This window comes from Nanorana parkeri, unplaced genomic scaffold (assembly GCF_000935625.1).
Source record: "Nanorana parkeri isolate BGI_ZX_2015 unplaced genomic scaffold, ASM93562v1 scaffold1699, whole genome shotgun sequence".
NCBI classification, from domain to species: domain Eukaryota; kingdom Metazoa; phylum Chordata; class Amphibia; order Anura; family Dicroglossidae; genus Nanorana; species Nanorana parkeri.
This window is the reverse complement of record NW_017307967.1, coordinates 85,001-99,711: the sequence shown is the minus strand read 5'-3', so window position 1 is coordinate 99,711 and position 14,711 is coordinate 85,001. Positions and strand designations below refer to the sequence as shown.

The 14,711-nt window shown below is 40.0% G+C and overlaps 1 protein-coding gene across 1 annotated transcript in view; it reads left to right on the top strand.

Moving 5' to 3' along the window:
* The window catches only part of XYLB (xylulokinase), a 110,010-nt gene that overhangs the window by 82,919 nt on the left and 12,380 nt on the right, over positions 1–14,711 (top strand). The window contains exons 16-17 of the mRNA XM_018571189.1: positions 4,919–4,977; positions 9,768–9,855. Coding sequence (XP_018426691.1) covers positions 4,919–4,977; positions 9,768–9,855 — 147 coding nt within the window. The remainder of the gene's footprint in view (positions 1–4,918; positions 4,978–9,767; positions 9,856–14,711) is intronic.

Sequence of the window (14,711 nt, the reverse complement as noted above, 5' to 3'; positions counted from 1 at the left end):
GGGCACTCCCGTCTCGTGTGGGTTTGCTGGGAAAGCCGATTCCCTGGCCAATCAGCATGGAGCCGGCTTCCCGGCCAATCAGGAATCCAGGAGACGGGTCATCACTTGTCGCACAGCTTCCTGATCGCACGGTAAGCTGGCGCCATTACATATGGCTATTTCAAGGTGTATACCTTTGGGTAGCAAAAGCAAAAGAACAAAGACTAAACCTATATGGCTGAATAAAACTGTAAAACAACACGTCAAGGACAAGAGGGAGGCATTTATAAAATATAAGATGGAAGGGACGGCATTAGCATTCCATAACGACAAAGAATGTAACAAAAAATGTAAACTAGTAATCCGGGCAGCCAAAATTGAGTGCGAAAAGCACATCGCCACAGTTAGTAAAAAAGACCCTAAAAAATTCTACCAATATATTAACAGTAAAAAGGTGAGAAAGGAGCAGATAGGCCCAATAAAGAACGAAAAGCGGAAAGATAGTCACAAATGACAAGGAGAGGGTCGAGGCGCTGAATACTTTTTTCTCCTCAGTATGCTCTCAGGAGGACATCGGGTTTGATGTACGTGATAAAACACATAGTTCAACACAAAATATACCCCAGTGGTTGATGGAAACCGGGATACGACAAAGACTTAAACTACTAAATGCAAATAAAGCAGTCGGTCCAGATAACCTGCACCCCAAGGGACTTAAGGAACTAAGTGAGGTTATAACAAGACCATTATTCCTCATTTTTAAAGACTCAATAATGACTGGTAGAGTCCCAAGTGATTGGCGGAAGGCCACGGTAGTTCCAATATTCAAAAAGGGGCAAGATGCCAACCTGGGAACTATAGGCCGGTCAGTCTAACATCCGTGGTTTGTAAACTGCTAGAGGGCATAATTAAGGACTATTTGGTAGAATTTGTTCCGGATAATGGGATAGTTAATGACAATCAGCATGGGTTCAGGAAAGATCGTTCCTGCCTGACTAACTTGTTAACCTTTTATGAGGGGGTAAGTAGAGATATGGATGGAGGGATGCTGGTAGATGTGGTATATCTGGATTTCTCAAAGGCTTTTGATACGGTACCACACAAACGCTTGCTACACAAGCTGAGGGCTATGGGCATAGATGATGTGGTGTGTATGTGGATAGAGAGCTGGCTACAGGAAAGGGTCCAGAGAGTATCTATAAACGGCACCTTTTCAGACTGGGCTAGTGTAATAAGCAGTGTGCCTCAGGGCTCTGTGCTGGGACACATATTGTTTAACCTGTTTATTAATGATATCGGGGAGGGTGTGAATAGCCATATTTCAGTGTTTGCAGACGATACAAAAATAGGGAGGGTATTAGAAACGGACGTAGACAGTATAGCATTACAGGAGGGCCTGGATAAAATAGGGGAGTGGGCGAATATATGGCAGATGAGGTTTAATGTCGATAAATGCAAAGTAATGCACTTTGGAAATAAAAACAAGCAAATGGGTTATGCAATTATGGGTATGCCACTAGGGAAGTCAGAAATAGAAAAAGACTTGGGGGTCATTGTAGACCACAAACTAAAGGGTAGTTTGCAGTGCCAGGCTGCTGTAAACAAAGCAAGTAGGGTCTTGTCCTGTATTAAGAAGGGGATGTACTGCAGAGACAAGTCTATAATTGTGCCACTTTATAGAGCATTGGTTCGGCCTCATCTGGAGTACGCGGTCCAGTTTTGGTCACCAGTATTAAGAAAAGATGTCCTTGATCTGGAGAGGGTCCAGCGGAGGGCAACTAAACTAATTAGGGGAATGGAGGACCAGAGCTATGAGACAAGGCTACTAAATTTAAACATGTTCACGTTGGAAGTAAGGAGATTAAGGGGGGATATGATTTTCATGTACAAGATGTTCAATGGCGACAGCAACATTGGCAACAAACTCTTTAAGATTAACTCCGTTACAAAAAATAGAGGCCACCACCTAAAATTGGTGGAAAACAAATTCCAGCACAAGGGGCGAAGGGGGTTCTTCACGGTACGAGCCGTTAGGGTCTGGAACTCACTGCCATCGGCAGTGATTTCAGCCAGGAGTGTGGAATTGTTCAAGAAACTCTTGGATGATTTCCTGAGGGACCGTAATATACAGGGGTACAAGTACTCCTAAGAAAGAGATGATGCGCGGACCTATATGGGTTGGACTTGATGGACTTATGTCTTTATTCAACCCCAAATACTATGTAACTATGTAACTATGTTTCACTATGGCACTTTTCATTTTTGTTTTGTGTCCCACTGACAAGGGAAACAGTTTCCCTGTCCTTGTTACATGTTGTGAAATACTAAAAGAATGTGTGCATGTGTAAACCATCTTATAAAAGGTCTTTATAATATGTGCAAAGGTTTAATGTAAAGTCTGAACTGATGAAATCCATAAATGCAAGCAACTATCATTTTCACATTATTTGACTGGAGTCTAATAACAGCTAATATGTACTGTAGTCCAGTACCTGATGATCAAGTACATTGTGCCTCTTCCTACCTCTTCTGAGAGCACATGTGACAGTTCTGCCAGATGCAGGGGTAAAAGTTGCTTATTTGTTGCCCATGTGGTGTTACAAGTGCCTGCATTTTTCCCAGATTGCCACAATTGCCTTTTTTGTTCACTTATCGTCACCACTGCCCTTTAGTTGCCCATTTATTGCCACAGCTTTCTATACGTTGCCCACTTATTACCATGATTACATGTTGTCACAATTTCCTTTTTTGTATTTTTTTATATCATGGAGAATGTAGCAGAAGGTGCTGGAACAATGTGCTGGGACAATGTCAAGAGAGATGTTTTGGAGTATACAATGTATATAAGTCTGGGGCTGACTCAACAAAACAGTCACCTTGTGTAATTAAAATATTGTTCTTGGATGGACTGAATCTCTAAATAGTTGCATTTAGCCTTAGAAGTTCACAAGAACAAGCAGGCAACATTCCATTATAACAGAATTTAGATAAAACCTGTTTTGTGTAAGTTTGTGCTAGACCATTTCTTTTTTTCCTAGCAGCTCTTTAATTTTGCATAATGCGGCATTATCTGCTGTGGTGCTCTGGGAATCTTGAGTATACCCTAGAAAAATACAATCCTTGGATTCAAATGAGACTTTAGGGCTTTACACTTGCTTCGAGTGCAGCTTGGGGTTGCTTAAATGTCTGATTTCATAGATTAACTAATGAGCAGATGCTTAATTTCTTCCCTGCAGGATTTCCTTTAATCCTTCTAGAACATTACAGAGCTTTCCTGGATCCACACTGCAGAAAAGTGCTACTCCTTTAGAGCTCAAATTATCTTTAACTTCTAAGTATCTTTATGAACTGAGAACAATGCTTTCATCTTTATTTGAGATCATTGTCACTGTTGTGAAGAGGATTTCAAAGTATGAAAAAAAACCTGTGATTATCATTAGGATGTATGTGTGGAAATCAGGAGATTTATAATTGTGCAGCTTTCCTAACCTGTACAGATAACAAAATGTAGAGGCAAATAACAGCAGAAGAACTTGCACTCAAACAAATGGTCTTTACTAAAGGGACTTTACTATAGTTAAATCAAGTTGTGTCATTAAAATTCGTAAATATTTAATTGCTACCAAACTACAATATGAATTAAAATGTCTGGTATACTTCTTTACTTCAGCATGTAAACAACAATAATCCTCCCCCAGACATCCATCCTTTATGAAATCGAACAATACAAACAATAGCAAATCGTGATATTGTAAAATGATGGGCTGTACTGGTTGAGAATGTGATGAACACATTCCATGAACGCTGTTCACTTCCACAGGAAAGATGGGGGATAGAATATTGTTACAAAGTATTTGACTGTGTGGATATCAGCCAATTAAAAACAATTTATGCCTTCGATGCCCACAAATACCTACCCTTTTAGTACTATATGATAGAGCCGCAAGGGATAAGAAAGATACCCACAATACTGCCCTTTAACTATCGGACATGGCATGTGTCCTATCAGGTAAGGTGGAACTCACTCATATATAGAAGCTTGGGACAAGTAATACATGTATCCAAAAACCTTTTCCACTGGTACAAGTGATCATTTTAGCTATCTGTACCATTCTTACCACTGAGTATCCGTGTTAGGGGAACTAAAATGACACCCAGTGTAAGGGACTTCTCACTGACTACCAATCTAAAGGAGGTCCTTCTCTCATTGACCACATATGTAAAGAGGCCCTCCTTCCAATCTAAGGGGCAGAAGAGTGTTGAAACTATATGCTCCGCATGTCAAATACGCTAAATATGCCACATTTGTATTAATTTATTATTTATAACCATTCTAATATTTAGAACTTACCGATCCTATGTCCTGAAAATTACATAGTTAGTCGGGTTGAAAAAAGACACATGTCCATCAAGTTCAACCTATAGAGAATTTTTGCAACGGTTCCTCTGTGGTTGAACGGTTAAGAAAGGCTAGCCTGGGCAAAGTCCCTTGCTGGAACTCAAAGACAGCTTTTAATGATAAGTGGCTGAAAAATCATGCTGCTGCTGTATATTGTGATACAGTATGTGCAGACTACAGTATAATGACAGATTCACTTTAAAAGCCCAAATAAAAAGCACAAAACCAGTGAAAAAATATAAAGGATATAGTTTCCCTTTAAATAAGACTCACTTATCAGATCCATAAAACACTGACACTGTTCCTCCACGGCATTAGCAGGGGAAGTAATGGGTTCACTCCGGCTGGGCGTGCCCTCGCCCTGGCATACACAAACACAGCTCCAAAACTCTGAAATAAAATATTTATTGCAGGTAGCACAGCATCACAGAGTCCCGCCTCAGATCCACCTCTCTTTGATGCGTTTCACCCAGTTAAAGGCTTTATCACTTATTTTAATGTTGCAGATATGTAAGATTCTTGTTTCTTTATTTTTTCTAGTGCCACAGACATGTGTACTGGCCACAGGTGGTGCTTCAAGTAATCAGGATATTTTACAGGTACATTTATACTCTTTGATAAATCATTAAACATCACAGTCTCTCAGTGTGGAAAGCCAAAAAGTACCAGCTCACTGCTAGCAACATCACAGTCCTAATTCTCACCTGATGTTTTTTATAATACAAGTAATAATGCACAGCTACTTTCGCCAGAGGGAAGTAATGATGTCATGTCACTTGTGGAGTTGTCTTCCCTGGCTGAATATTGCCTTGAGGTTGCAGACATTTTATTTTGGCATTATAACTTTTCCCACAGCTGACAAGCACACTGAAAAACTGTTTTCAAAAAAATAAAATGTGATGTTGTCTGTGTAAACTTGTGATGTATAGCTTATTCCAGAAAAAGAAGCATGTGTCCTTTGAGCTGTAAATAAAAATAATTTTTCCTACAGTATAAAAATGATTTTGGGTTCTTTAAAAATACATTCAAGTACGTTAACTATTAACAAAACTGAATCTTTTTTGTGTATCACTTGGCTGTAGAGCCCCCAATCATCTCTGAATTGCTGCTGACACGGTCCTTCCTTCTGGAGGGTGGCTACTTTTGTTGCCCATGGTCTCTGTGTATGTTATAAAGTAGCTACGACTCCAAGCTCGTTCTCATTATGGACTATAATTTCAGTACAAATTAGTAACCTAAAAATGAGATTGTGGTCCATCAGGGGAGTGAGCTTGGAGTGGTGGCTACTTTAGAACACACACAAGGAGCATGGAGAACAAAAGTAGCCACCCTCCAGAAGGAAGGACAGTGTCAGCACCAATTCAGAGAGGATTTGAGGATCTACAGTGGAGTGATACACAAATAGATTACATTTTTTAAATAGTTAAGGTACTGAATGTATTTTTAAGATTTAACTCTTGAGTTTATTGTCACTTTAAGTAGCTCTATCACATCAGGCAATTCAAGCTGAATGATTAAGTGGAGGTTACCTTACATGCATTAATTGCATCCAGTTATAAAAAAAAAATTCTGAATAGTGGTCCTTTAAAGTAAACCTGTTACAAAGCCAGTCAACTTAAGCTGAGTAGATGAGGAAAACGTGCATAAGCAGAACTTATCTTCTGTGAAAACTGCATATTTTTTTCTGTATAGATTGAGTTTAGCCTGCCTCTTCTTATCACAAAGGCCTTCCTATTGTTGAATGAGCATGTTCATCATGTCAAAGGACCCAAAGAGGGGCTCAGGAGGTGGAAAGAGGTAGGGACAATCTTGACTTTTCCAGGAGAAGTCAATATTTGCATATTAATTTAGGAGCCTGTATCTCTGGAACTTCAAGTGTTTTGACATGCTGTTTTCACTGAAGGTAGGCTGTACTCATTCAAATTTGTTGCTATTTTTTGAGGCAGTTGTGTTTGCGCTAGATCAGGATGTTCTATGGTTCATCAAAATTTAGTAAAGTCTTAATTTTATATAGATTTAGGCTGCTCACATGGAAGCATGGAGATCTTTTGAAATCTCATAACTGCCAGTCACATTCACATGCTTTAAAGGAGAACTATGGGGTATCCGGACAATATTGTCGGGATCGCTTCTCTGTACTGAGCTTAGCCCCGCCCCCAGTATATTACACATAAATGTAAGCCTATGGTGCATTTTTTATTACATGAGTACTTTGCAAAATGTACTCGTGTATCATAAGAAAACTAAATATGCAAAAAAAGGTGTACCCCATAGGTCTCCTTTAATTCCACTAACAGTTACTTCTTAGACTATAAAGCTTTTTGTAAGCTGTGGAAGTGCCAAGGAACAGAAGTTAACTGGTTATAAATAGTGATTTCAGCCTCTTATTTTAAATAATACATAATGTTTCCATTAAAGTGCAAAATGTCTTTAATTTCACTATTTTTAAATATGTTTTTGCACTTTACCTTCCAAATGTTTGCTGATTAGTGCACAGAAGATGCAAAGACTGAAACAGGATATATTCCTTATCAATAACTCCTGATTGTCTAATGGGGTATTAATCCCAAGTAAGATGCCTCATTCTTTTGGAGGACATAAAGTAGAGGCAAAGCACCTGAGATTTAATGGTAAATGGTACAATGTTTTATTACAAAATCAAATCTCTGGCTTGAAGGGAATTAGGTGCTATTTGGAAAGCTGGTTTCTCACCTGTCAAACTATACATACAGCTCCATTAAAATGTTAAAGATTTATACCTTTTTACTGCCATATAGTTGCAGAGAAGGAGAAGGATACATTCCTTACTGACACCAATGGGACTGACAATATATTTTATATAAGATATATGCACTGCCCACTATGTGTAACCCTTACCTCTGGATGTAATTGAACAAATAATAATATGTTATCCATATCAAAGTCAAGCAATGTCAAAATATACACACACAACATGATGTAAAGGTTTCAGCTCTTATCTTTCTATTAAAAATGGGATATAACTAAATGTGCTCACCTACTTTAAATTCACAATGGGAAAATAGCACTTGTAGCTTATTCTGACTCCAATTGTTGAATTCGTGATTTATCCCTTCCTGAGAACTCTATGCCTGGCCTGTATAAGCAGATACAATCACCGCGGACAATCTTTATTAGATACAGTAGTTCAACTCACCAAATACCTTTTCATCCACAAAGATCTTTATTGAATGCAGCAGGTTACAGCAGAAACATGTGATGTAGCAGATGAATGAAAATAAGGTATTTGCAGGTCAAAAGAGTATAATGCCTTCCCAACTCAACTCAACCTTCTAGACCCAGGCACACTCAGTCCCATTTTTTTCTCTAGTAAGAGAATGCTAGAGATCGAGTTGGGAGCCAGAGATCGCTCTCACTAGAACTATTTATACATGGACTGGCACCCTCTGTCTTTTCATTTATTTTTTCATAGTGGCTGATTCACATATATTATACAACTTCAAGAGGATTATTGTTTGATTCTCCATTACCCTCACTGGGAGCCGTCTATGGAGATAAACCTCTCTCCCCCCTCCTGTGTAGTTTGGAATTGGAGTGATATGCTCCTTTGGTGATGTGCACTGGGTCTGTCTTTGGTCTCCCTGGAAAGCCCCCTCAGTGACAGCGTGACTTGCCCGCCTCCCCGGGAGATCTTCATTCCCTCCTGCCTCCTCCTCCCTTCTTTTCCCTGTGTTTGGAACCCATTTCTTGGCCATATTTTGGACCCACAGCAGTTTTGGGATACGTATGTGAGGTTCCTGAAGAAGCCACTTGGTGCGAAACGTGTCGGACCTCAGAATAACCTGCCACATACCCTATTTTTTTGAATGGGGGTATTAGATATGTATATGGTTGCTCATCCCATATCTACTGTGTATTGACTATTTGACATGGCCTTTATATGTATCTTAATATGTTTTTAGGTTGTTATAAGAAATACAGAAGGTTTTATATTTATACTTCACACCTGTAGCAGTATGTATTTTGTGGCACCTTGAAAAAACCCAAGGCTAATTTGCAGCCAATCCTTGCTTGTCTTTACCCAATGCATATTAACCATGACTATGCACTGTATCACATTTTCATACAATAGCTGTTACAGCAGATAGCTCAAACTTTGTGTGTGCCCACCCATTCTACTATGAAGTGAATGTTGAAGCTGTGTTCATTTAGAACACCTAATAATGTACAAGGGAATTTAAAAGAAAAGCAAGATTTGAATATTTAAGTGAACATAACTTTACCTTGTTTACCAAGATTAGTGATTATCCACTTTTGCAAAGTGAAAATTAACTTCTCTTTTAGTAAATCACTGGCATAGTGGAATAGGTTGGCACAGACACGAAGTGAAAATCCTCTACACCAGGGGTGTCAAACTCAAATTAGTCATGGGCCGCATCAACATTATGGTTGCCCTCAAAGGTATCTGTATGACTATGTAAATGTATCTAATCTTTATCATAATTGCCTCTGCATTCAATTATCACTGGTTTTAGTAATAACTTAATACCTAGATCTGAAAGTAGAAGTCTAGGAAATGGCCTGGTGGGCCGGATTCGGCCCCTGGGCCTTCAGTTTCACACATGTGGTCTACACTATAGTACATCAACCCTTATATGTTGCAGCTGAAGACTTCAACAGAAACTGCGACTTCCTCTCCCATTCCCAGTGGTCCCCCTTACATCCAGAGGCCACTCCCAGCAAGAATGTTTTTATGTTTTAATATTAACCTTTTTTTCAGATGTCTTCAGGCCATCACCTGAAGCGCGGGGGTCTCTTCAGCTAAATGGAAGAGGACTTTCTGAATCATTACACTGTAAGTGCAGGGTGCTGTGGGGATGCTCTCCCACCCTCCAGGGGGCATGCCAATGACACCCTGCGCTCACAGTATGTTTTACAGGTTGAATGACACAATGAACCAAGAAGGACATCTTGTGGTGGAAGAGGATTATTGTGGGGGACAGTGCTTGAGTGAGGGGGAATACTGCAGCCTGAGCTGTTTTTTTGTTGGGGGACTATTCTATTTTTTTTATTATTATTATTATTTTGCCTGGAGTAGTGATTTAGAGAGTTGGCAGCACCAATCTTCCTGCTGCCACACTGAAGCTAGGGGGCTAGTTCTCCAGCAAACAAAGGCAGCACTCACTACGGATAAAGGTGAGACTTCATAAAAAGAGAACCGGAAATGCTGTGCCAGTCCTCAGCAGACAATGGGAACTTATTACAAGGTAAGTACCTGTACATAGTGACAGCAGACAGATATTCTGTATGTAAGCTGATAATAAAAACAAGAGGTATTTTGCGTCTTACATCAGTGGTACATTTTATGATGCAAACTGATTTAATTTTCTTACTTCTCTTACATGTGAAGGTCTTATCAGACATATTCAATGCTCCAGTGCACACCATTGCCACCGCTAACTCTGCCTGCCTGGGGTGTGCCTATCGAGCAGCTCATGGTAAGAAGGCTCATTAAAAATTACTGGCTGTTTTATTGCTTCCTAATCCTCCTGCAATACACAGAGCTCTTGTTAAGCTTGTCACACTAGCAGATTTCAAGTCAATCTTTTTCGCAATACCATATTTGTTTTCCTAGAGTAAATATTTCTGCAAATGACAATAATGCAAAATGAGCAGCATTGTTAAGTGTATGAAAAGAGCAGTAAGTATGCAAGGAGAATTATAATTAATGGTGTTTAATAAAAAATGAACATGACTTTGCTCAGCGATTGCTAGAATAAATTAACTTTTATAAAGCCAGGTTTCAAGAAAAGCAATTTCCAACAGAATCACTAATAATGTTAAAGCCTGAAAGAAAAGTTCACTTTTAGGGTTGTATCTGAGAGCTAGAATAATATGTTACTATTTCAGTTTTAACCCCAGTGATCAGAGACGTTGCTGCAAGGCATGGAGTCCCCCTGGAAAAACCTTCGACTTGGGTGAAATTTTACTTTTTCAATCTTCTTAAGCCTTCTCAAGGCTCAAAAGTTAGAGAAGAACGAGGAAAGGCATGGGAAGTGCAATGAAGTTTTAGTATGTGTAAAATATAATGTTGGACCACAGGGGGCCAATGAGAAGAAGTAAAGGTTAGAACCTCATGGGATTGGGGCTTCATCTCCTTGGAGCAGCTGTCCACACTGTGCTCTTATAGGGACACCCTAACTATTGACTTCAACAACAATAACTGTAGTAGACAGGAGACTGCATTATTCATGGCGGTGATGTCACATGCAGAACAAGCGGTGGCCGTATCGGCACGGCAGCGCTTTCTGCACATGCGCGCCGCCATTTTGGAGTAGATCTAGGTATAAGCCGAGATGGCGGCGCTCGAACATTAGGGCACCGCCATCTTGGTATATACCAAGATCTACTCTAAAATGGCGCCGCCGATATGGCCGCCACTCGTTCTGCGGTTTCAGTGTGCGGTTTCAGATTCGGAGGCTTGTTGCCTCCGAATCCAAAACAACATAAAAATGTGTTTCCTTTGACAAAACGAATGACATTTTTTTTCGTTTCTTTAAGTTCTGTCTGAAAACAAATTTTTTTGTTTTGCACATGTCTATCAGAAAATGTCAGTGCTTCCGAAGAAGTATACATAAAGCCTGCAAACACTGTTTTCATGCTTTATTTATATAGGAACTGCTGTCACCACACCTGCAACAAAGTCTGGATCTAACTGGTCACAGTCCACTGCTGCAGTAAGCATTAGATGAATGAGATTATACTAGAAGATATTTAGATTAAGATTTTTTTTTTTTCATTTACGTATCTCGTATGGCCAAGGTCCACAATGGCTGGAGTGACCTCGGTTACCTCTCCCATAGTGCCGTTTATAACCACAGTAGGGTAGGAAATTTACATGCATGAATACTGTATATTCACAAAAATTTTATATAAACACAGTTTTTCTCTCATTTCCTATTGTGTTTACAGGAATTAAGAAACAGGGGTTAGGTTAAGGGTGTTAAATTTAAGAGAATTTGAATTGGGGTTACATTTAGAGGCTTAAGGGTAGAGGGTCTAAGTTAAGGAGGGTAAATTTAGGGGGTCAGGTATAGTGGGTTGGGAATTCAAGGCTTTAATGTAGAGGGCTTTAAATGCTGGGGGTTTTCTTTAGGGGTCGGTGATTGGCAGCTTTGGGGTTAATTACAACTCCAATTCTAAAAATTTGGGGACATTGTGTAAAATCTACATAAAAACAGAATGCATTGATTTTCAAATCTCATAATCCCATATTTTATGCACAATGGAAAGTAGAAAACATATCAAATGTTTAAACTGAGAAAATGTATCATTTAAAGAAAAATAAGGTCATTTTAAAATTGAATGTCTCAAAAAAATTGGGACAGGGCAACAAAAAGTAAGTGGTACTAACATGGAGAGCTGGAAGAACATTTTGCAACTAATTAGGTTAATTGGCAACAGGTCAGTTACATAATTGGGTATAAAAGAGCATCTTAGGGAGTCAGATTGTCTCAGAAGTAAAGATGGGCAAAGGTTCACCAATCTGTGAAAAGCTACGTCTAAAAATTGTTGAACAATTTCAGAATAATGTTCCTCAACTTAAAATTGCAAAGACTGTAAATATATCATCATCTACAGTACATAATATCATCAAAAGATTCCAAGAATCTGGAGAAGTCTCTGTGCACAAAGCTGAAATGCAGTATTGGATGCCTGTGATGCCTGGGCCCTCAGACAGCACTGCATTAAAAACAGGCATGATTCTGTGATGGACATCACTGCATGGGCTCAGGAATGCTTCCAAAAATCACTGTCTGTGAACACAGTTCATTGGGCCACCAAAGAATGCAAGTTAAGGCTCTATCATGCAAAGAAGAAGCCATATCTGAACATGATCTAGAAACGCCACCGTCTTCTCAGGGCCAGAGCTCATTTAAAATGGTCTATTGCGAAGTGGAAAATTCTTCCGTGGTCAGACGAAACGAAATTTTAACTTTTTTTGGCAACCATGGGCACCTCGTCCTTCAGACTAAAGAGGAGAGGGACCTTCCAGCTTGTTATCAGCGGTCAGTTCAAAAGCCTGCATCTCTGATGGTATGGGGGTACATTTGTACGTATATAATGGGCAGCTTGCACATCTGGGAAAGCACCATCAATGCTGAAAGATATATCCAGGTTTTGGAGCAGCATATGCTCACATCCAGATGACGTCTTTTTCAGGGAAGGCCTTTTATATTACTGCAGGACAATGCTAAACCACATACTGCATCTATGACAACAGCATGGCTTCATAGTAAAAGAGCCCGGGTGCTTAACTGGCCTGCCTGCAGTCCAGACCTTTTACCAATTGAAAATATGTGCCACTTGAAATAAAAAATATGAGAAAGAAGACCCAGGACTGTTGAGCGGTTAAAATCTTATATCAGGCAAGAATGGGGCAACATTCTTCTCCCAAAACTCCAGCAACTCCTCAGCTCCCAGACGTTTTAAGAGGGGATGCTACACCTTGGTAAACCTGGCACTCTCCCAACTTTTTTGAAGACATGTTGCTGCCACCAATTTCAAAATTACCTTATTTTTTTTTTAAAATGGTACATTTTCTCAAGGGCTTATAACCGACACTAAGTGAAGGGAGCTGATTCTCGTTCGGCTATTCACTTCAGCCCCATACGGCTGAAAACAGCTGTACATTGGCTGCCTTCGGTTCCCTTTCACTTTACTTCGGTTCAGCCGAACAGTTCAGCTGAACCGAAGTGAAAAACACGTTCGCCTCAGCCGATCCAACATCTGTCAAAACTCCCGCACCTGTCAAAGTGAACAGATAGGCGGAGCTAGTGGTGACATTACTGCTGGCTCTGCCCATTTGTTGTCATTCGGCCGTGACCTGTGAAATCGCTATTGAAAGGTCCCGGCCAAATGACAACAAATGGAGTCAGCCAGCTCTGCCCATTTGTTGCCATTCGTCTAGGACCTTTCAATAGCAATTTGTCACCGCTAGCTCCGCCTATCTGTTGACAATTAGCCGCGACCTGTCAAATTGTTAATTTTGACAGGTGTGGCAGTTCGGGCCAGGTCAGCGGGCTTTTGGGGGGAAATCAACTAACTGCGTGTGCATTAACGATTCCGGCTTTTGTGAATTGCATGTTTCAGCCAGTAAAATAAAGAGTGGTAAAATAAGGATAGATAAATTAACTTCTACTCTCATAACGCTGAGCTTTGTGAATTGACCCCATTATGTTTTTTAAATTTTTTTTTTAACGGGGGGTCCCTCCTAACATTCATACCAGACCCTAAGGGTCTGGTATGGTTTGGAAGGGGACCCTACGCTGTGTTTTAAAAAATATTATTTACATTTTGCAGGGAGAACCGTCTTCGGCTGTATGTGTTAGGCTTGGGTGAGCTCTTCGGCTGCTGTACGGGCTATTGTGAATAGCCCGTACAGCAGACTTTCGGTTCAACTGACCTGAAGGCTTCCCACAGCCGAAACGAGCCGAAGGTTTAGCCGAAGGTTCGGCTTAATCCTTTGGCTCGTTAGTGAATAACCTTCTCCGTGTAAACATTTGATATGTTTTCTATTTTCTATTGTGAATTAAATATGGGTTTATGAGATTTGTAAATCATTGCATTCTGTTTTTATGTAGATTTTACAATGTCCCAACTTTTTTGGATTTAGGGTTGTAATAATTTTAAACAGTTGATTGGGTACCAACAGATTTATTGATAATAGGAGCGTGGGGAGTACAAAGACAACAAAGGTATGTACTGGAGCTTTAGCAATAAACCATTCATTAAATACAAGTTTCTTTTTTGAAACTGTTCCCAGATGGGATGATTTCTACTTAGACAATCCACTAAACACCCATGTCATACATATGATATGTTGAACTAATAAAACTAATGTTAAAGTAATAAATCTACATAACTTAACCATAATAATTGCTGATATATCTAGATTTTCTTTATCATCCATTGAGGGACACTGGATTGTACAATAGTCATGACACGTGGGCTATACAAATACCCTTAAGCTACCTCCATCATGCCTCAGATTTGCCTCAATGTCCTAGGAGGTTAAACGCCTTTTCCTCAGCTCTGCTGTCGGAAAACCCTAATTTGCTTTTTTTTATATTTTTTTCTCTTTAACCACTTGAAGGCCATAGTGTTGTCTCTAGAGACGCCTGACCGCTTGTATGTAAACAGCCATCGCTGGCTGTTTACATGCTGACGGTTTTCCCTCTCAGCGCGCACACGAGAGGGGGGAGGGGCAGGACGCCCTCCCGCTCTGAGCAGACGTCCATCTGGCCGTTCACAAACGGCCATGGACGTAAGGTGGTTAAACAAGATGTATTGT